The 19,890-nt window shown below is 50.5% G+C and overlaps 1 protein-coding gene across 14 annotated transcripts in view; it reads right to left on the bottom strand.

Moving 5' to 3' along the window:
• EP400 (E1A binding protein p400) overlaps positions 1-19,890 on the bottom strand; it is a 133,127-nt gene that overhangs the window by 50,723 nt on the left and 62,514 nt on the right. For 12 of the 14 annotated variants that reach the window (XM_037733183.1, XM_037733189.1, XM_037733185.1 and 9 more), the window contains 10 exons: positions 17,082-17,218; positions 15,267-15,436; positions 14,818-14,992; positions 14,568-14,704; positions 10,339-10,525; positions 9,685-9,851; positions 7,288-7,457; positions 6,171-6,413; positions 3,249-3,413; positions 1,354-1,512 (listed from right to left, as the gene is read on the bottom strand). In XM_037733183.1, coding sequence (XP_037589111.1) covers positions 1,354-1,512; positions 3,249-3,413; positions 6,171-6,413; positions 7,288-7,457; positions 9,685-9,851; positions 10,339-10,525; positions 14,568-14,704; positions 14,818-14,992; positions 15,267-15,436; positions 17,082-17,218 — 1,710 coding nt within the window. The remainder of the gene's footprint in view (positions 1-1,353; positions 1,513-3,248; positions 3,414-6,170; positions 6,414-7,287; positions 7,458-9,684; positions 9,852-10,338; positions 10,526-14,567; positions 14,705-14,817; positions 14,993-15,266; positions 15,437-17,081; positions 17,219-19,890) is intronic. The other 2 variants (XM_037733190.1, XM_017513614.2) reach the window with 1 other exon arrangement.

The following is a 19,890-nucleotide window of genomic DNA, read 5'->3' as shown; positions in this document are numbered from 1 at the left end:
CACCCCAGCACCACCCAGAAGCCTCTCAGCACACCTCCGAGGCCCCGGGTGCCCCATCTCCATCAACACGTGGCCATGTCCTAGCCCAGATGACAACCTGATGACTGTGAGGCCACTGCCTGCCATGAGCAGCCCAGCCCCAGCAGGAAGTCCACGCAGTCCTCATGACTGAGACAGGGCAAGCCAGTGCCAGATTCACATCCGTTCCCTGGAGCTGCACCTGATATGACACCTGCTACCAGCCAGGGCCAATCAGGAAGGCAGAAGCCATGCCACTTAGTGTGGCAGACTGTCCTAAAAGATGTGGTCAAAGAGGCGTCTGAGTGCTGAAAAGGGGCTCAGGGGTAAGAGTCACCTTAGGGGAAACAAGGGAAGAGGCTGAGGTTGTCAGAACTCAGCACTTGGGGTTGGGGGTGTCTGGGCTCAGAGTCTCAGGGTCCAGGACTCCAGTTTATACTGGGGCCTCTGGAGCTGAGGAGGGCTTCCATGGGACAGCAATTCATCAGCCCCCGAAGGGGGATGCAACAGCTGATTCTGGAATCTCCAAGGGGCCTGGTTCAGAGGGTAGGGGCGAGTGGAACTGACGACCATGCCGGCATGCAGGCCTGCTGCTAGGTGACGCTAACATAACAGGACTGAAGAATAAGCCACATTGCCTCCCCACTCCAGCCTCCTCTGATGCCTAGCAGAGCCTAACAGGTTGGCAGTGGCCCACCCAGCATCACACCCACTAGGCAGAGGTGGGGCTGGAACTGAATGGACACCACTCGGCCACCAGGACAAGGGCTCCATCCCAAGGAAAGCGCCTCACCCCTCTAGGCTCCCAGCTGCTTCTACGGGTCATTGGGCTCCTGAAAACATACCACATCATGACAGGGCAAGTCCAGGGAGACCTGGGGCCAAGGCAGGCACAGAGCAGGGACTTGGAGGTGAGGTAAGGCAGGCGACGAGACAGGATGAGGGGTGGCAGCTCTGGCAGGACAAAGACCCAGACCCTGTGTGGGCAGCCTCACGCTCCTGCTCCCAGGGGAAACTGAGCACCCTCAATGTGTTGCCAATAAACCAACAAGCAAGATTTCCCATGATTCCAAATTTCTCGTGAGAACAAAATCAAAACAAAAGCCCAAGGACAGTAGAGGCTGGTTATATCCAACCATTACCTTTAAAAGCACAATAAAAAAGAAAATACATCAGGCTGACACTATGACACATCTGTAGAAATCAGAGATGGCCACACACTAGGCTGTGCTGTTCTGAGATACAAAGACACATGAATGCCTTCCACTTGCCCTAGAAGGAAGAGAAAGAAGGAAGCTTCCAAGCCAAGTCTCCCTCCTGCTCAGAGCACCCTACCTTGTGGGGTCAAGGGTGCAGGGCTGAGGCCGCCGGCCAAGGGCTTGCTTCCCAGGGTGCCATGCACAGCACCCGCCTGAGACACGGTCTGCATCACCATGGGGCCGGGGGCTCGAAGGTAGGGCTGCCCGGGGGCAGACACAATCTGGAGGACGCTGCCTGCAATCAATCATAAGTCCACCAGGCGTCAATGAGAGGCACGTGTGCATCACAGCCACACTCTCCAGGCACTTCCAAACAGTACAAAAGTAAGCGACAAACTGAAAATCAAATCTACAGAAACACATCACGCAAAGTTCAGTTACTGTGAGAAAAGTGGCAACCCATCACTGACAGTGTGATGCACTGAGACAAGGTCTCTTGCTTATGCCCTCTGTCCCTCCTGGAAGGTGTGTGACGTGTAGCTGCTGAGGACCTGCCTGCTGTTGGACCTGATGAGCCGCTGTGGGGACATCCCCGCTCCCAGATCCCCGTAGGCACTCCTGACGGCAGTCAGGCAGAATGAACAAATAGAACAAAACCCTATTTCTAGCCCAGAAGCCTGTGGCTTTTCGCTGCTTTTTAAACACGCTGGCACTTTGGATCTTGTGTGACCACATCTGTCTGACTTCTCTTACTCTGGAGATAGCTTCCCAGGTCATACTCTACGAAAGTTGGTGACCATCAGAGATGTTAACAAGTGGCCCCTCCTCTGTGGGCCAAAAAATGTAAAAAAAAAAAAAAAAAGGAAGTAAACCAAACTGAATGGTGGCAGGCCTCATTCTGCTGAGATGCGTGTGCCTCTCCAAGGAGGCCAGTGGGCTCACCCCACTGATGACAAAACCTTCTACCCTGACAAGTGCCACAGGCGGCAATCATGAAGAAAGCACTGGGGGAAGGTAGGGCTGGGGCTGCGGGGGCTGCTGTCGGGAAAAGGTGGGGGCAGCCGGGGCTGCTGTTGCCAGTGAACACAGGGGAAGGTGGCTGCCCGGGGCAGGGCTGCTGTTGGGGAAGGTGGGAAAGGGCAGCCACCGGGGCTGCTGTCTAGGAAAGGTGGGGAAGGTGGCCATCCTGGCTACTGTCAGGGAAGGTGGGGGAAGGCAGCTGCTGGGGCTGCTGTCAGGGAAGGTGGGTAAGAGTGGCCGCCGGGGCTACTGTCAGGGACAGTGGAAGGAAGGCAGCCTCCTATTGTTGGGGAAGGTGGGGGAAGGCTGCTGTGGGTGTTCCTTGAACCCTAAACTAAAACACAGGGAGTAAATGGCTCTACCACTGGGACAAGGGGCCAGTCGATCCCTCTTCCTCACTCTTTTTAAAGAGAAGTTACTACATAAACATACTGCCCTTCACCAAAGGTCTGGGCTTTGGGTCTGGGAGTTAAAATTAAGTCTGTTTAGAGAAGAAAATAATTTCTCTTACATAAATTACTAATCCTGTGGCGTTTGGGGGACAATTTGTCTCACACCCATATTAGAAAGCAGCAAATATTTCTGTTATTTATCTGTTATTATCTATTATTTAGAGATGGAGTCTTGCTCTGTCGCCCAGGCTGAAGTGCAGTGGCATGATCACCGCAGTTTTGACCTCTGGGGCTCAAGTAATCTTTCCACCTCATCCTCCCAAGTAGCTTGAACCACAGGAGAGCACCACCACGCCTGGCCAGATATTCTACTTTAATCTACGAAATACAAAACTCTCTTCAAAGGGCAGATGCTGGTAACAAAAGTGCCTGTTGTTTACTTGGCACGCATCAAGCGCAGGCAACCCGGTGGCTGACGAAAGTCGTCTCGCTGGTCCTCCACGACCCCATGAGGTGAAAGCATCATCGGACACAGGGAAAAGCCTGAAGCTTAAACGCACGAGACAGGCCCTCAGGCAGCAGGGCTCACAGTGAGGCACTTTGTCGTTTTTGGCCTTACCTTGCAGCTGCAGCGGCTGGCCAGCCGTGAGCTGCCGGAGCTGGCTGTGTGACAGGGTGAACTTGCTGCCCTGGAACTGCAGGGTCACTGGCGTCTCCGGCTGAGCCACGCGGCTCTGTGGTCCTGTGATGGACGCCAGCTGAGCTATTTTCACTACCTCTCCACCTGTTGAAACGCAGGGAAAAGCTGAATTCATATCGTCTTGGGAACAGTTTGGGAGTGTCATACTGAGAATCGTTAAGTCTTGAGTATCATGGCCGTCTACCATAAACTGAAGCACACAGAAACGTTTATCACGTAGTGCTTTCCACCGCTTGGTAAAAATCATTTCTTTCATAAAAAAGAGAAAACAAAATGTCAGATTTTAACGGTTAACTTTAACTATAACTGGTTGGGATTTTAGATATCAGATATGGATACTATTAATGAAGCTTAAGGAACATTTTACTTTTCTACCCAAACATCAAAAATAGCAGAAATTGGCTGGGTGCAGCGGCTCATGCCTGTAATCCCAGTACTTTGGGAGGACAAGTGGGGGTGGATCACATGAGGTCAGGAGTTTGAGACCAGCCTGGCCCACATGGTGAAAACCCGTCTGCCTCTACTACAAATACAAAAAAAAAAAAAAATTAGCTGGGTGCAGTGCTGGGCACCTGTAATCCCAGCTGCACAGGAGGCTGAGGCAAAAGAATTGCTTGAACCCAGGAGGCAGAGGTTGCAGTGAGCTGAGATCACATCATTGCACTCCAGTCTTGGCGACAAGAGTGAAACTCCATCTCAAAAAAAAAAAAAAGCAGAAATCTTTGTGTGATACACTTAGAAACTCACATGTGAACCTAAACTTTAGAGAACTTTAAAAAAGTGAAAAAGCACGTATCCAATTTAGCTCACAAAGAGAGATTACATCATTACAAATATAAAAGAATAACTAGCTTCAGTGACACCCATAATGCTCCAAAATCTAGGAATGTGGTTTTATCTATTTATGTTATTTATTTTTTTATTTTTTTGAGAGACAGGGTATGGCTCTGTCACCCAAGATAGAGTGTGGTAGCAGGATCATAGGTCACAGCAACCTCAAACTCCTGGGTTCAAGCAATCATCCCACCTCAGCCTCCCAAGTATCTAGGACTACAGGTGTGAGCCATAGCACCTACAAGATCTAGCAATGTCTCTAAACACATCACATACATAAATAAAGCTTTAAGATATGAAGCTTCATACTAATTTCAATTAGTTGGTAAGAGTCAATCTATAACATTTACTGTTTAAAAAAAAAAAAAAAAAGTAGCTGGGCACAGCGGCTCACACCTGTAATCCCAGCACTTCGGGAGGCAGAGGCGGGTGGATCACGAGGTTAAGAGATGGAGACCATCCTGGCCAACGTGGTGAAACCTCGTCTCTACTAAAAACACAAAAATTAGCCGGGCATGGTGGCGCACATCTGTAGTCCCAGCTACTCAGGTGGCTGAGGCAGGAAAATCACTTGAACCCAGGAGGCAGAGGCTGCATTAAGCCAAGATCGCACCACTGCACTCCAGCCTGGGTGACAGAGCAAGATTCTGTCTCAAAAAAAAAAGTAAAATTTAGCAATGTTTAAAACACTTTTAAAAAAAACAGCAACAACACAATTCCCATGTGGTCACTTGCTCCCAACTCAAAAAGGTAATGCCTTCCAGCTATAACTGAACAGGTTTAAAGGTTTATTTCCCAGTGGTTGATATGTGAGTCTAAATGTTCTTCCCAAGAAATCCATGCCAGAATTATTAGTGATAAAAAGAACAGTTAGTAAGAGACTACAAAAATGTCTACAGATATCTTGCACACAGAATAACTGTGAACAAGGAGGGGAAAATGAAAACAGAAGACAGATATTTGTGCACAGAAGTGTCAATCTCCCAACAATCCTCCTTGCTCCATAGGCAAGTGAGGACCAACCCACAGGAAAAGCGGTTTTGCTCACTTCACAGATCTCCCAAAGAACAGCTCCTCTGGCAACCACCAACACGACTCTCATCCCACACAAGACAATGTCTAGTCCGATAAAGATGTAAAATATGCAACTGCTTTCTCCCTTAGGGCAATTAACTAGGACAATTCCTCTTTATTTGTGGGCAATGGGAGAGAGAGACTCGTAAGGAAAGAGAACCAGTGTGAACTCAGTGTCTCTCTGCATCACTACCTCTCCCGACTCCGTCTTTCCAGAAAGGCCTCCACAAGATTTTGCTATACCAACAAAAAAGGGGTTGAGGTGGCACTTGAGAAATGACGTAATACTTTAAGTCAGGATAATCTCCACCACAGAATGAATAGGGTACATGTAAGGTCTGAAAACATGCTAATCCCACTGAACACAGCAAAATGTTCTAGATTTAAAAAATTAATAACTGTGTTTTTAAAGTCATTAAATTATGACAAAGTTTTCTTGGTTGAGCAATTACTCATCCCAAGTTTAAATCTGGTAACAAGCAACAGACTAAAAAAGAGCTCATGTTTTTAGGAACCTAAAGCTAGCTCACATGACTGGCAAGGAAGCGACCTTCCCAAGAGCAGTCGCTGTTGCTCAGGAGCAGCTGCTCCCCCAGAGTGCACCTGTGGGGCTGGTGGAACGAGGCCGGGGCTAACATTGGGAAGTGCCATCAACAGCACCGAGGCAGTGAGTGAGCGCAGCAGGAAAGCAGAGCTGGACGGCGGGGTGAGGAGAGAGAGCACAGACAGGAGAAGGCCAAGGCGACCTCCACAGAGGCCCTCCCTGCTAGACTCGTGCCAGAGGCGGCTGCACTGGTGAGAGGCAGCGCTGGGCATGGGGCTGGGGAAAGACAAAGGAGTAGACAGCAAGGCTCCTCCAACATCCCCATGTTATTAACATAACTCCTCTGGGGTAGAGAGATGGCAGAAACCTGGAAAGGTGAGGCCACTTACTGGGCAAGCGGGCCTGGGCCTGCGAGGTGAGCACCAGCCTCTGAGGCAGCGCGCTCTGCCCGGCCGCGTGCGAGGGGGCCTGGGGCTGGGGCGGGGGCTGGCCTGGGGTGGAGGCCTGTGCTGTGGTCTGGGCCCGCAGTTTCGCAGGATGGGCCGGGCTAGCGGCTGTGCTGGAGGCCGAGGCGGGCTGGTGTCGTGGAGCACTGGCGGAAGCCTGAGAGGTCTGAAACGGGGCTGCTGCTGCTGCAATCAATAAGGTTTGTTTGTGCAAAGCTGTTAGAGGTTCTTAATAAAATACAATATTTTAAACCGAATTTTAAAGAAATAAAATAAACATCATTTCACACTCTCTCCAAATGAGAGGCCCTCTCTTAAGAAAAAAAAAAAAGGAAGGGCCCTATAGTCCACAGGGTGAGAAATGTGATTTGTCATGTTGCTGATTATCTTCATTTTGAGCTACGGTACTCTGTGGTACATTTCTCAGAGTAAAGAGAAACTATCAGAGGTCAGCCCAATCAACCATTAGTATCGATTAGGAACTATTTCTGAAAACACCACAAAAAAAGTATCAACAGAGCTTCCGCTCATATCTGAATAGAGAACGCTGGCAACAATGCAGGTCTGAGCACTGATATTCAGCTCAGAAAACCCGAATGGACACGGCTTGGAGGGCCCCCTTGGCCAGGTGGTGAAATGCTACTTTTAACGATTTTGATGACCTTTTCTACCGTTTAACCCTGTTCTTCCCCAAAAGAATAATCTTGTTTAAGTGATGGCACAAAATAGAACATGAGCAGACGTTCTCGGGAGTCTCCCGGATGACTGCACGCATGCACCTCTGTCAACAGAAACAGCCTGCCCGGGGGCTGGCAGCATCAGACCAACACTCACTCACCAGCAGTGACGCTTCCCCAATAGGGGAAAACACCCATTACAAGCAATAAAAAATCCTAAAACTCATCAAGAACTGAACAAGGCACCTTCAGAGAGCCAGCGGGTGAAGCCTGTTCCCACTCAGTAATGATTACCGCGTCCAGAAGCATAAGAAGGAAGGGCCATGAACTCGTTCCAGAAAAACCTCCATAAGGCGGAGATCACACAACTATGTGAAGTCTACCTTTTGCCTCCGGATTTGAAGAGAATGTGGCGATGGGTGGCCGTCCTCGAAGCTGGCCCTGTGGAGCAGCAGTGGCCGCCGTGGTGGCTGCCGTCCGGGGTGGGTGCGTGCTGGGGAAAGCCACGGTGCGACCCTCGGGTTTCTGGCCATACTGCACAGGCTGAAACAACCTAGATGCCCATTGGCCCAGGCAAGAAGATACAGAGCATCAGACCACAGAGAGGACAGGCCACCTCCTGGAGCCGGGGTTCACCGCTGCCTATGGGAAGCCAGCTCAGGTGCCAGCACGCCTAAGCACTGCTCCAGGTAAGCTCACCCAAGCCCGGGGGAGTGGCTGACAAGACTAAGCACACCTAAGTGGTATGGCACATGTGCCCTGATTACTGGGAATACACAGAGCACTGATGCTTTCACTTCCATGATCTTATCAACGTAGATTAGAAAACAATGCATCCATGATAGCACAAGGGCTAAGGGGAGTGAGGAGAAACATCAACTTGACAAAAGTCTGATACAATGGCGGTTCAAGTGATGGTTCACTGTTGCCTCACACTCCCAGCTCGGCCAATCCTCTTGCCTCAGCCTCTAAGTAGCCAGGAATACAGGCGCGCACCACCACACCTGGATTTTATTACTTTTTTGGAGAGAAAGGGTCTCACATGTTGCCCAGGCTGGTCTTGAATTTCTGGGCTCCGGCGATCTTGCCACCTTGGTCTCCCAAAGCACTGGGATTACAGGGGTGAGCCACAATGTCAGGTCTCTTTTCTTTAAGCTGGTAACTATATTGGCCACTTTCTTTTTTTTTTTTTTTTTTTTGAGATGGAGTCTTGCTCTTTTGCCAGGCTGGAGTGCAGTGGCACAATCTCAGCTCACTGCAACCTCTGTCTCCCAGATTCAAGCGACTCCCCTGCCTCAGCCTCCTGAGTAGCTGGGACTACAGGCGCACGCCACCATGCCCGGCTAATTTTCTGTATTTTAGTAGAGACGGGGTTTCACCACGGCCAGGATGGTCTCAATCTCCTGACCTTATGATCTGCCTGTCTCGGCCTCCCAAAGTGCTGGGATTACAGGTGTGGGCCACCGCGCCTGACCTTATTGGCCACTTTCAAAACTGCTATACAACGTAGCAGGCAGAGATGGCTGTCAAAAGCCATTGTTAGGCTGAGCGTGCAGTCTCACATCTATAATTCTAGCACTTTGGAAGACCGAGGCAGGAGAATCCCTTGAGCCCAGGAGTTCAAGACCAGCCTGACAACATGGGCAGATCCCTGTGTCTATTAAAAACTTTCTTTTTGTTTGTTTGAGACAAAGTCTTACTCTGTCACCCAGGCTGAAGTGGCCGATCTCAGCTCACTGCAACCTCCACCTTCTGGGTTCAAGCAATTCTCTGCCTCAGCCTCCCAAGTAGCTGGGATTATAGGCACCCAGCACCACGCCCAGCTAATTTTTGTATTTTTAGTAGATATGAGGTTTCACTACCTTGGCCAGGATGGTCTTAAACTCCTGACCTCATGATCCACCCACCTTGGCCTCCCAAAGTGCTGGGATTACAGGCATGAGTCACTGCGCCTGCCCTAATAACTTTTATAGATTTTTTTATTTAAAAAAGCCATTTTAAAAAGACAGACTAGCACCTGCTGGAGTGGGTGCTGTTCATTTAACTGGGGGCTGCAGGCTCCTTCCTTGAGGAGCAGCCTGCTGGTTCGTGGGTCCCCAGGCCAAGTAGAAACCTCTGGTACTGATGAGGAGAGGGTGAGCCACTCAAAGTCCCCAGTGAGGCCAAATACAGACGTGCCAACAAGAAAGGCCTGTCTGCAGAACCGGCCCCTTCATCTCCAAAATGCCTATTTTCCTTCTTCTCTCTTTTCTTTTTAACCCAAGCACATAGGATTTTGGATATTTCTAATTGCTAGATTTAGGCTATGAGTCATTTATATCTTTATTTAACCATCTAAAATGTCTGTCCCTCCCAGCCTCATGACACTGGCAGAAGCATCACTTCAGACATCATTCAGATGTCACTTGTAAGACAATGACATCACTGTGAGGGTGGAGCCCTCTGCCCGCCACACTCACAACACACGTGTGGTCTAGCCACACCATACACCCCCACAGGAAGCACCAGGTTAAATGCAGCCCTGACCAGCACCCCACTCTAAAACTGCTGCAGACAATCAAGGAGGTTGCTGCTCAGGCAGGTAAGCAGCTGCACTGCACTGCACGGCCCAAAAGGCCTCTGCAGAGCCACGTGTACCATGGCCAAGGACCTCAGTAAGGTTCCCAAGAGCAGCAGATAACGCAACTAAGCTAGCAGCCTTTCTTTTCACCACGCATATTCTGGGTCAGCTGCCGGGTCCTAGGAGCCGACCCTCCCTGCTGCCTCTGGGGCGCACACACCTGCTGGCCTTCAGCTTTGCTGCTGCTGGCCGGACTGCTGGGGCTGGTGACGTGGAGATCTCCTCCATGAGTTTCTGTGGTACCTTCTTCTTAGACAGCAATTCTGCCTCGTGGCGAGTTATTTTATTTTCCAACCCGATGAGATCAAACATAGAAAGATCCGTTTCCTAGAGACAAAAATAGAAAAAGTCTTGCTGCATGAGGTGGCAGAAAAGCACCTAAGGATCAAAACCTATTTCTACAGCAGGGCCCTAAGGTGGGCATCCAGACCCACCCCTGTGACGGCCGCTCGGCAAGCAGACCCTCCTCCGCGCCACCACACAGGTGTGGCCATGCCCTTGGAGAAGCTCTGCTGATAGACCATGCACACTCGGCTGCTTCTCACAGCCCACAGTCCACACAACGCCAAGAAAGCCTGCCCTCTGCATCTTTCCACTCTGTAAGCTGGTCTCCCTCAGGTAAATCTCTGGAGGTGGAACACTCCAGCAGAGGTGGCAGGCCATCAGTGCTGCTAGACAGTGCCACATATTGTGGAGCTGCAATGCCAACTGCAGAGAAGAGCTGGTTGAGAACCCGTTTCCAAGGATGGTTTATCTATAATGTGCCTAGAAAAGACATCCAACAGTCATTCTGCTTTCTGGATCCTCCACTTACCTTCCAGAAATCTCTGTCCAGTGCCTTCAGGATTAGAGACGGGGACGGATACTCCAGTGGCCCCGCCACGTAGGAAGAGCCCGGGTGCCGAGGCTCGACGAGCCCAGGGTGGTTGCAGATGCGCTGCAGCCGCACAAGGATGCTCAGGACGTTGACAAAGTGCCCGCTCTTCAAGGCCTCCTGAGTGCTGCCCATGGAGGAAGAAACATGAAGCATTCAATCCAAACGGCACATGAACACACTGACCATGCCAACCCTCACAATCGACTAGCAACTCCAGAAAGGCAGGCAGGAGCAGATTTTTCTAGGTCCTCTTCCTGAGTCAGACAGAGTGACCATTCAAGTTCCACGTGCCAGGCAGATCCCTCTGTACTCGCTCGCCATCCCCATTTAGAATGACGTCTGCCCGCCACAGCTGATGGGAGGACAGCCACTGCACTTCATTCACAACCGTACTGAGTGCTGTGAAGGAGAAGGGGTGGCATCTGAGGGGGATGAGCAAGGTGAGGGGCAGGGTGAGCACAGCAGAGCGCAAAGCCCCTCACGCACCTGCTGAGCAGCTCTGATGCCTGGCCCGGCAGGCAGTGGGTGGTGGTGGGCGAGGGCCCAGGTCCACGCCCTGTGCAACTTACCACCCAGGGAAGGGGGCAGACAGAAGGACCTACGACGCACACTGGGACGAGGGCTAGGCAGGACATGGGCCATGGTGTGGAGTGGCCCTCGAGTGTGAGCACAGTGCACCAGACTATGACCTCGTCACATAGGGGTCACCTCCTGAGATGTTTATCGCCATGAATGAATGCACTCTCACACCTGGTTCAGTGATTCAGTGGGTTAGGAACGGGCGTTGGCTGCTTTCAGAGGCCGAAATGCAGCCAATCGACCAAGACTCCCTCTCCGTCCTTATATTTATTCAGTATGAATTTTATAACAGACGTTTTAAGTTAACATGCTTGTGGATAATGAGCATGGTTAAAAGAGCGGTTTTACAAATAATAAAGGCTTTAGGTTCCGGGTCCAGAGTAAACACTATTAACAAGCAATTTCCCTTTGATCTCCCTGTGAGAGGGCCATCCAGCACAAAGTTTACATGAGTAAACAGACTAGAGACAAAGGGATGTGGGGTAAACAGATTTAAACTGGGAAAGCCTTTTATCATCCCTATCTTTTCCCTAACATAACGGACAGACGGCCTCCTGCCTGTCCCAACAAAACCTTTCGGCCTTCCAAGGTTTGAGACTAACCTGTAACTTTCCCTGATATTTTCCGTAATATTTTGCCAGCCACCCTGGGTAAATCTCCACACCAGGACGCCTGAGGGAGGAAACCGGGATGGAGGTGACGAAAGGTAACCGGTCTGGAGAGAGATTCAGGAAGGAGATGGCAGACTCGTGGGAAGAGGAGGGTGGAGAGAGCAGTGGCAAATTTCCAACCCAAACAACTGCATCAACGGTGGCGCACACCCTAAAACGGGAAGAGCAGGAAGGGAACCAGGCTTGGGAAAACACGAGCTCAGTTCTGCCACGCTGGACATGAGGAGCTCGAAGGACAGCTCACGTGCAGGTGATGGGAACTGCCATGACAGCAGCATGCACCACAGAACCCAAGCAGAGCTAAACGCGGTGCTCATGTCTGCAATCCCAGCACTTTGGGAGGCCAAGGTGAGTAGATCACTAGAGGTCAGGGTTCGAGACCAGCCTGGCCAACATGGTAAAACCCTGTCTCTACTAAAAATGCAAAATAACTAGGTGGGTGTAGTGGCATGCACCTGTAATTCCAGCTACTAGAGAGGCTGAGGCAGGAGAATTGCTTGAACCTGAGAGGCAGAGGTCAGAGGCTGCAGTGAGTTGAGACTGCTCCACTGCACTCCAGCCTGGATGACAAGAATGAAACTCCATCTCAAAAAAGGAAAAGAAAAGAAAAGAAAAAACCCAAGCAGGAGGGCTCCACAGGGAGCCAGCGCCTAGAGTCCAGAGTCCCCACACAGCCAGGCCTTGATGTGAGGGAAGCACATTGCATGGGGGTTGAGAAATGAGCAGAGCCCAAAAAATGGAGACAAGCATCGGGAGAGCTCCTGTGAGCCTGGCTCTGGAGAGCAGGGCGGGAAGGAAAAGAGGCCAAGGAAGGGCTCACAGACGAGCGATATACATCCTCACAAGGCTGGGGGGAAAGCACACTTCAAAAAGAACGACTGAAAGGATGGATGGCTCCAGAGAAGAGATGGGAACCCAGCGCCCACATGAAGGGGCTGATGATAAAAAGGCAACTCGCCCTAGCTAAGAGGAACTGGAGAGGCCAGCACAGGCGCAGGGGGTCTGGGCAGGTCAGGAGTCCAGTCTGGCAGCTCTGGAGCTCACAGTATATTAAGACGAGTGCCACCCTCATGGCAGCAGGTGTGGCATGGTCCCTGCAATTTTGAGCAGGGAGGAACTGACCAGGAAAGGATGCTCCTGGGCCATCGAGATCCCATAGAGCACTGGACAGCGCCAAAACACTTGAATCCCAGGTGTTCCAGTGGGGGCAAGGCGTGTGCACACCTAATGCACTGACACCTAATTTCACAGGCTGGAAAGGAAAGAAGAAAACATGCACGAGGAGTACGAGGGGTGCCTCCTGCCATCCCGCCCAGACAGATGCCACAGAGCCAACCTAAGACCAGCAGAGTAAGACACGCTTTTCCCCAGCCTCACACCTCAGACAACACTGCAACCCTGAAGGCAAACAATCACGTCCCGTGGGCAAGACCACAGAAGGGCAATGGATCAGATGCTCCGAGTTGGTCTCTGCATGTGGGGCACAGTCGACTTCCTGGGCACACTGGCACCCGAACCCTGCATAAGTTGCAAGTCCTCTCTACTCAAATTACAACCAGTGTGTTACCAAAGCTGACAGAGGGTGATCAGTATTCTATTAAAAAATCTGACACCAGAGCTTCAGCGGCATGGCAAACCATTACCTGTCCACACATACAAAGTTTCTACAATGCTTGGCAAGTCTGTCGCCACTAGTGGTGTGGACTGAGGTGCTACTCCAATGCTCTGCCTCCTGGAGAAAGGACAGTTGTGTTGTCAGCTTCCTTTGTGGAAGACTGGGAAATTCTACAAGTCATCATGCACACTTAATCTCCACTCACCAGCATTACAGATGCGGCACTCAAAGGCACCCACCTCTCGAAGGTGCCCAGGTGCCACACACACATGCTGAGCACTCCGGCCAGCCCCCAAGTGCACGCCCTGCAGCTGCAGAGCAGAGAATGAGGCACAGAGAGGGAGACACCCAGACCAGAGGGTGGGGGGTGCGTGGACAGCATGGCCTCACCCCTAGTCTCCGCAAACCACAGTCTGCTGTGCCCACAGCCAGGGAGGGTACTCACATGATCGCCTGGCATCTGCTCCTACTACAGCACCTCACCAGGGTCCCCACGTCCTCATCCCACAAGGAGGGGAGCACATGAGCACGTGAGCTGGGGGAGGTGTGGGGCCACCTGATCCCATGTATCCGACTGTGGCCTGTGAGCGACGCAGAGGTGGCATGACCCCCAGCAGAGACTGAGGTGTGTGATGACTAAGCACAAATAAATTTCAAATCCTCCAAAACTTGATTTCCATGTATTTTTGTGTTTGTTTTCTTTCATCTAAACTCAGGAAAATAGAAAGCATGACAGAAAGACCAAAACCATGCACATCTGAAGACCTCAGAGAGGTTCAAGGGGGGCCCTGCGGTCTGTGTCAACTCGAAGGGCACAGCTTCTGGCACCAGCAGGTCCCTGCCAGAGGCACAGCTGTCAGCAATCACATGGTGCCCGTTGCATGGAGCATTCCACCCCATGCACCACAGACCCCAGCATGCCGCCTCCTGCGGGCCGCGGCAAACCCAGGTTCTGGGGCCTCCAGCTGGCTGAGGGAGGCAAGCTGCTCAATCACCGCCTCTCCAGGACTAATGGAAGCTAAAATTCACCAAAACTAACACTCATCTGGGCAACAAAGGGAGCAGCAACAGGACACCACCCTGCACGTGGGCAGCTGCACAGGAGTGGGGCTTCTGAGACGGGAAGCTTGGCAGGGCTGGCACGAGCCTGAGGCAGCTGGAAACACCTGAGGCCACAGAGCTGCTGCCCCAGGAGAGCGCCTTGCCTCCAGCTCCAGACACCCAATTCTGATGGAAAGGAGCTTTCCACTGAGGCCACAGAAGGGGCCTCTGTCCCTCACGGGCAGGGACCCCACACTCACCCCGGCTGTAGGATAACATCCTCGTATAAGGCTTTCTGTCGGTTTGAAAGGCGACACTTCAAAACATGCTCATATTTCTTTGTCAGTTGCTTTTCCACATCTCTCTTAGTTCTCCTCAAAATAAATGGCTGTGTCACCTGAAAAGAAAAAACTGTTTACTGTTTTTCTTTCCAAAAATGCTGCTGGAAGACACTGACAAAGAGGCATGTGCATGTTTAATGAATTAGCTGAAGTGGCAGAACCAACCTACCCTGTGTAGCCTTATGACCACCTTGTGGTAGTAGTCCTGGCTCTCGTCGCTGGGGGCCCTCAGCGGGGAGCTGAGGTAGGGCCTGGAGATCCCCGGGACCAGGAAGTGCACCATGGTCCAGAGCTCCAGGAAGGTGTTGTGCAGCGGCGCGTCGATCAGAAGCAGGCGCTGCTGGCTGCAAATGGGACGAAAGACAACACTGGAACTCTACCGCCCCGACAATGTGTGAGAAAAGGGACAGTTATTTGACACTGCAATGTCAGCGTGCACATGACTAAAAAGAGGCTGTGCTGACCCAGCTCTGGGGCTCCCTGGCGCACATGCTGGGATGAAGGTAAAAAGCAATTCTCTGCAATTACGCAGATTTCTTCAAGAGAAACCTGTACATCAACAACAAAGAACACTCAATGACAAGCAAGAAACATACAGTACTGGGGGAGGGGCCAGACCTCTGCAGGGTGAAGACTGCCTCCCAGTGCCGCTCGGTCATGCCCTTCACGCGCTGCATCTCGTCGATGACCAGGCACTTCCAGCGCACTCGTGTGAAGGCGGTGAAGCCCCGGAAGAACTGCGTGTAGGATGTGATGCACACGTGGAAGCTGTTGGGCGCGGCCCACGCCTGCAGCACAGAGGACCGCTCAGTGCCTTCGCACCACTGTCTCCCGAAATCGCCTTGAGACACACACTTCCCGCAGCTCACCACCCAGCGACTCCACACCCACCTACAATTTTACTCGCTTTTTTTAATAACATGCTATTTTCACACAGAAAATGGCTGCGTTTATGTTTTTATCTCTTCCTCTAGCGGTCTAAAGCAGTTTCACTGACAAATTAAGAAGCTATTTTACAGGCACTGACAATTACCATTTGGAAAATACTGAGATTATGGCAGAGGGTCGCAGGGCGAGCTCTTCCAGTATCTAATCGAAACAAGGGGAAGTGTGCTCAGAAAAATAAGAGACATCAACATCTGTGTTGCAATGGACCGCATCACACATTTTTAGAAAACAAACTAAAAGCTACACAGTGCTATGGCTTGAATGTGTTCCCTCCAAAATTCATGCTGAAATCTAATGGCCACGGCAGTGGCAGTAAGAAGTGGCTACTTCCCTGCTCTCACAGATGAATTTGTGCCTTAGGAAAGGGCTAGAGGGAACCAGCCTGAACCCTTTTGCCCTTCCATTCCTTCCCCCAGGTCCCCTCCAAACGATGCAGCAGCAAGACCCTATCTGGGAATTAAAAACCAGGCCCTCACCAGACACTACTAAATCTGTTGGCATCTGGATCTTGGACTTCACAGCCTCCAGAACTGTGAGAAATAAATTTCTATAGTAATAAATCACCTAGTCTGTGGTATTTTCTAATAGCAGCAAAAACAGACTAAAACAGTAAAAAAGAAAATACTGCTCAAAGCTTACTTTTTCAGTAAACACTACTCAACACCATGATGTCAATGGAACACTGTGACCAATCTGCCCCTAACGACCTGGCACTAGAAACTATAGGCAGACAAAAATCTTTAACAAGCTAAAATTTGTTCTTGAAACATAACTATTCTGCATGTCATGGACATGCTTCTGTGGGTTTCACATTCCGAGCTGGGGGCACCCAGCTCCTCCTCTGTGCCTGTGGAAGCCAGAAGGGCCTCCGGGGTAAGGTGCTGCAGTGCCCCAGAGAATCACTTCCGGAGGAAACCGCCCCACACTCTGCGCGGCGACACTGAGCTCTGCGCACGCCCGGCCTACGAGTGTGCGGCCCTCCTTGCAGAGAATGGCAGGGCTGATGTGGTATTGTCTACGCTTTCAAGGAGAACAACGCAAAGGTTTGTTATCTCACGAATGAGTGATTTTTAATTATTATATCCATAGCACGTCTTCACGTTTTTTTTTTTTTTTTGGAGACGGAGTTTCGCTCTTGTTACCCAGGCTGGAGTGCAATGGCGCGATCTCGGCTCACCACAACCTCCGCCTCCTGGGTTCAGGCAATTCTCCTGCCTCAGCCTCCTGAGTATCTGGGATTACAGGCACGCGCCACCATGCCCAGCTAATTTTTTGTATTTTTAGTAGAGACGGGGTTTCACCATGTTGACCAGGATGGTCTCGATCTCTTGACCTCGTGATCCACCCGCCTCGGCCTCCCAAAGTGCTGGGATTACAAGCGTGAGCCACCGCGCCCGGCCTTGTCTTCACGTTTTTTAATGTGTTTTCTATAAAAATTAAGATGGTTTTCTGTTTAGCTTTATGTTTAAAAAAAAAAAAAATTACCTGTCTCTTTGCTTTGAGTTCTCTGTGGCTGCCAATATATGAGAGGATTTTGAGCCCAGGACACCAACGTTTCAATTCAAGCTCCCACTTGAGTATGTTACAACTTCTCACAACAACAAGATGGGGGCCCCAATTACCTACAAAGGAAAAAACAGAATTTTCCACGTTAAAATATCTGAATTGTCCAGGCACCTAGCACTGTGTCTGACCACAGACGCTTCATCAGTATGTGTCAAATGAACCACTGCACGACTGAGGCAGGCTTGTGTGAGAACCAAGTGCGCACCACCCAGAAGCTGCTCCTCGGCCCCCAGGGCGCTGCTGCACAAGCATCAACCTGGCCCAGAGGAGGCCTCAGTTACACACACTGAATGAGCAGTCCCAAGAAGACACTGGTGTTCATTCAAATCACAGTGAACTCCTCCAAGAGCCCAGCAGGAACAAGTGACACTCAGAAGCCCAAGAGGGCTCAGACTAAGAAAGCCCCAGGCCCTGCTCAAGTCCTTCCCACGAGCCAGGCGTCCATGCACCAGGCGCCTAACTTGTGTTTTGTTGGCCAAGGGCCAGTCGCTGCTTCCGAAGCTCTAGTCCAGGGCACATCCAAACCACCCTAAAATACACTGTTTCAAATTTCATTCTTCAGAAAACTAAGATTATTTTTTTTAAGATGGAGTTTTGCTCTTGTCACCCAGGCTGGAATGCAGTGGCGCAATCTTGGCTCACTGCAACCTCTGCCTCCCAGGTCCAAGCGATTCCCCTGCCTCAGCCTCTCAAGCAGCTAGGATTATAGGTGTATACCATCATGCCCAACTAATTTTTGTATTTTAGTAGAGACAGGGTTTCACCATGTTGGCCAGGCTGGTCTCGAACTCCTGACCTCAGGTGACCCGCCTGCCTCAGCCTCCCCAAGTACTGGGATCACAGGCATGAGCCACCATATCTGGCCAGAAAACTAAGGTTTTTAAAAATTACTAGAGTAACACATACATATGAATTTCAACTTCTGTGCTAAAAATGAAACATAAACCAAGTTACAAGGCAGACATAGTAGACTTTAAACAAATATTTACAACACATCCATCTATGGCCATTACTGCTTATATGTAAAGTATTCCTGCTGATACTGGAAAAGAACCACACAATAGAAAAATAATATGAACAGAAATTTCACAAAAGAAAATATAACAGGACAATAAACTAAAAAACACAGCCAACCAGGTGCAGTGGTTCACACCTGTAATCCCAGCACTTTGGGAGGCCAAGGAGGGTGGATCATGAGATCAGTAGTTCAAGACCAGCCTGGTCAAGATGGTGAAACCTCGTCTCTACTAAAAATACAAAAAAATTAGCTGTGAGGTAATCAGTGAGTTGAGATCACCCCACTGTACTCCAGCCTGGGCAACAGTGGGAGACTCCATCTCAAAAAAACAAACAAACAAACAAACAAAAAAAACTTTCAATATTTTACTATTGTACAGTGAACAGCCTCAGGAGTAAGGAAACACAAATCAAATCCAGATGGTATTTTAACCCCAGTGAAAAACAAGTTTTTGTTTGTTTGTTTGTTTGTTTTTGAGACAGAGTCTTACTCTGTTGTTGCCCAGGTGGGAGTGCAGTGGCACAATCTCGGCTCAGTGCAACCTCCACCTCCTGAGTTCAAGCAATTCTCCTACCTCAGCCTACCAAGTAGCTGGGATAACAGGCACCTGGTCACCATGACTGACTAATTTAGGATTTTTTTTTTTTTTTAAAGAAAAGCTGGCTAGGCACAGTGGCTCGCGGCTATCATCTCTGTAATCCCAGCACTTTGGGAAGCCAAGGCAGGAGAATCTTTTGAGGCCAGGAGTTCGAGATCAGCCTGGGTAATATAATAAGAGCTCATCTCTACAAAAAAAAAAAAAAAATTAGCCAAGCACGGTAGCATATACCTGTATTCCCAGCTACTTGGGAAGCTGAGATGGGAGGATCACTTAAGCCCAGGAGGTTAAGTCCGCAGTGAGCCATGATCACACCACTGCTCTCCAGCCTGGCCAGACACCTATACCAACACTTGCACTGATGCGGACCACACACTAAGGCAAAGGCACACCAGCTCCAGGGCCTGCTAGGCCTCTATCGTGGCTGGCCCCAACCTTTCTGACCTCATTCCCCTACTAGCCCATGGCACCCTCTCACCTTCATACCAGCCTTGGTGCTGCTCCTGGACATGTCAGCTGTACCTGCAGCCCCCACCCCAGCTACCTAATCTGTCTGAAACCCTGCCCCAGCTGGCCAGCCTCCTGTCACATTGCTGGGTCATCAGCCCACTTCAAGGCTCCTCATTCCAGGCTCATCTGTATCAGTGCGCGGTTCCTGAGGACAGGGCTGTACCCTCAGGACCGAGAAAAGTACCTGTGGCCTGTGACAGTCATCAGGTAAAAAGCAGATGAAAGAATGCCAACTGGCTGAACTCACCTGTTCAACCGATCAAGTACAATCCCCTAGTTTTAGAAGCATAGGCTACTGCCAGGCTGGGCACAGCGGCTCACACCTATAATCCCACCACTTTGGGAGGCCAAGAGGGGCAGATCGCTTGGGCCCAGGAGTTCAAGACCAACCTGACAACATGGCAAAACCCCATCTCTACCAAAAATACAAAAATTAGCCAGTCTTTTGTGCTGTCACAGTGATCCTCCCACCTCAGCCTCCTAAGGAGCTACTCAGGAGGCTGAGGCGGGAGGATCACTTGTGCCTGGGAAGTCAAGGCTGCAGTGAGCTACCGTGATCACGCCACTGCACTCCAGCATGGACAAGAGTGCCTCAAAAAAAA

Source organism: Cebus imitator, unplaced genomic scaffold (assembly GCF_001604975.1).
Source record: "Cebus imitator isolate Cc_AM_T3 unplaced genomic scaffold, Cebus_imitator-1.0 Scaffold497, whole genome shotgun sequence".
Lineage (NCBI taxonomy): Eukaryota > Metazoa > Chordata > Mammalia > Primates > Cebidae > Cebus > Cebus imitator.
Note: the sequence above shows the minus strand (reverse complement) of the source record. Positions and strands in the feature narration are given on the sequence as shown.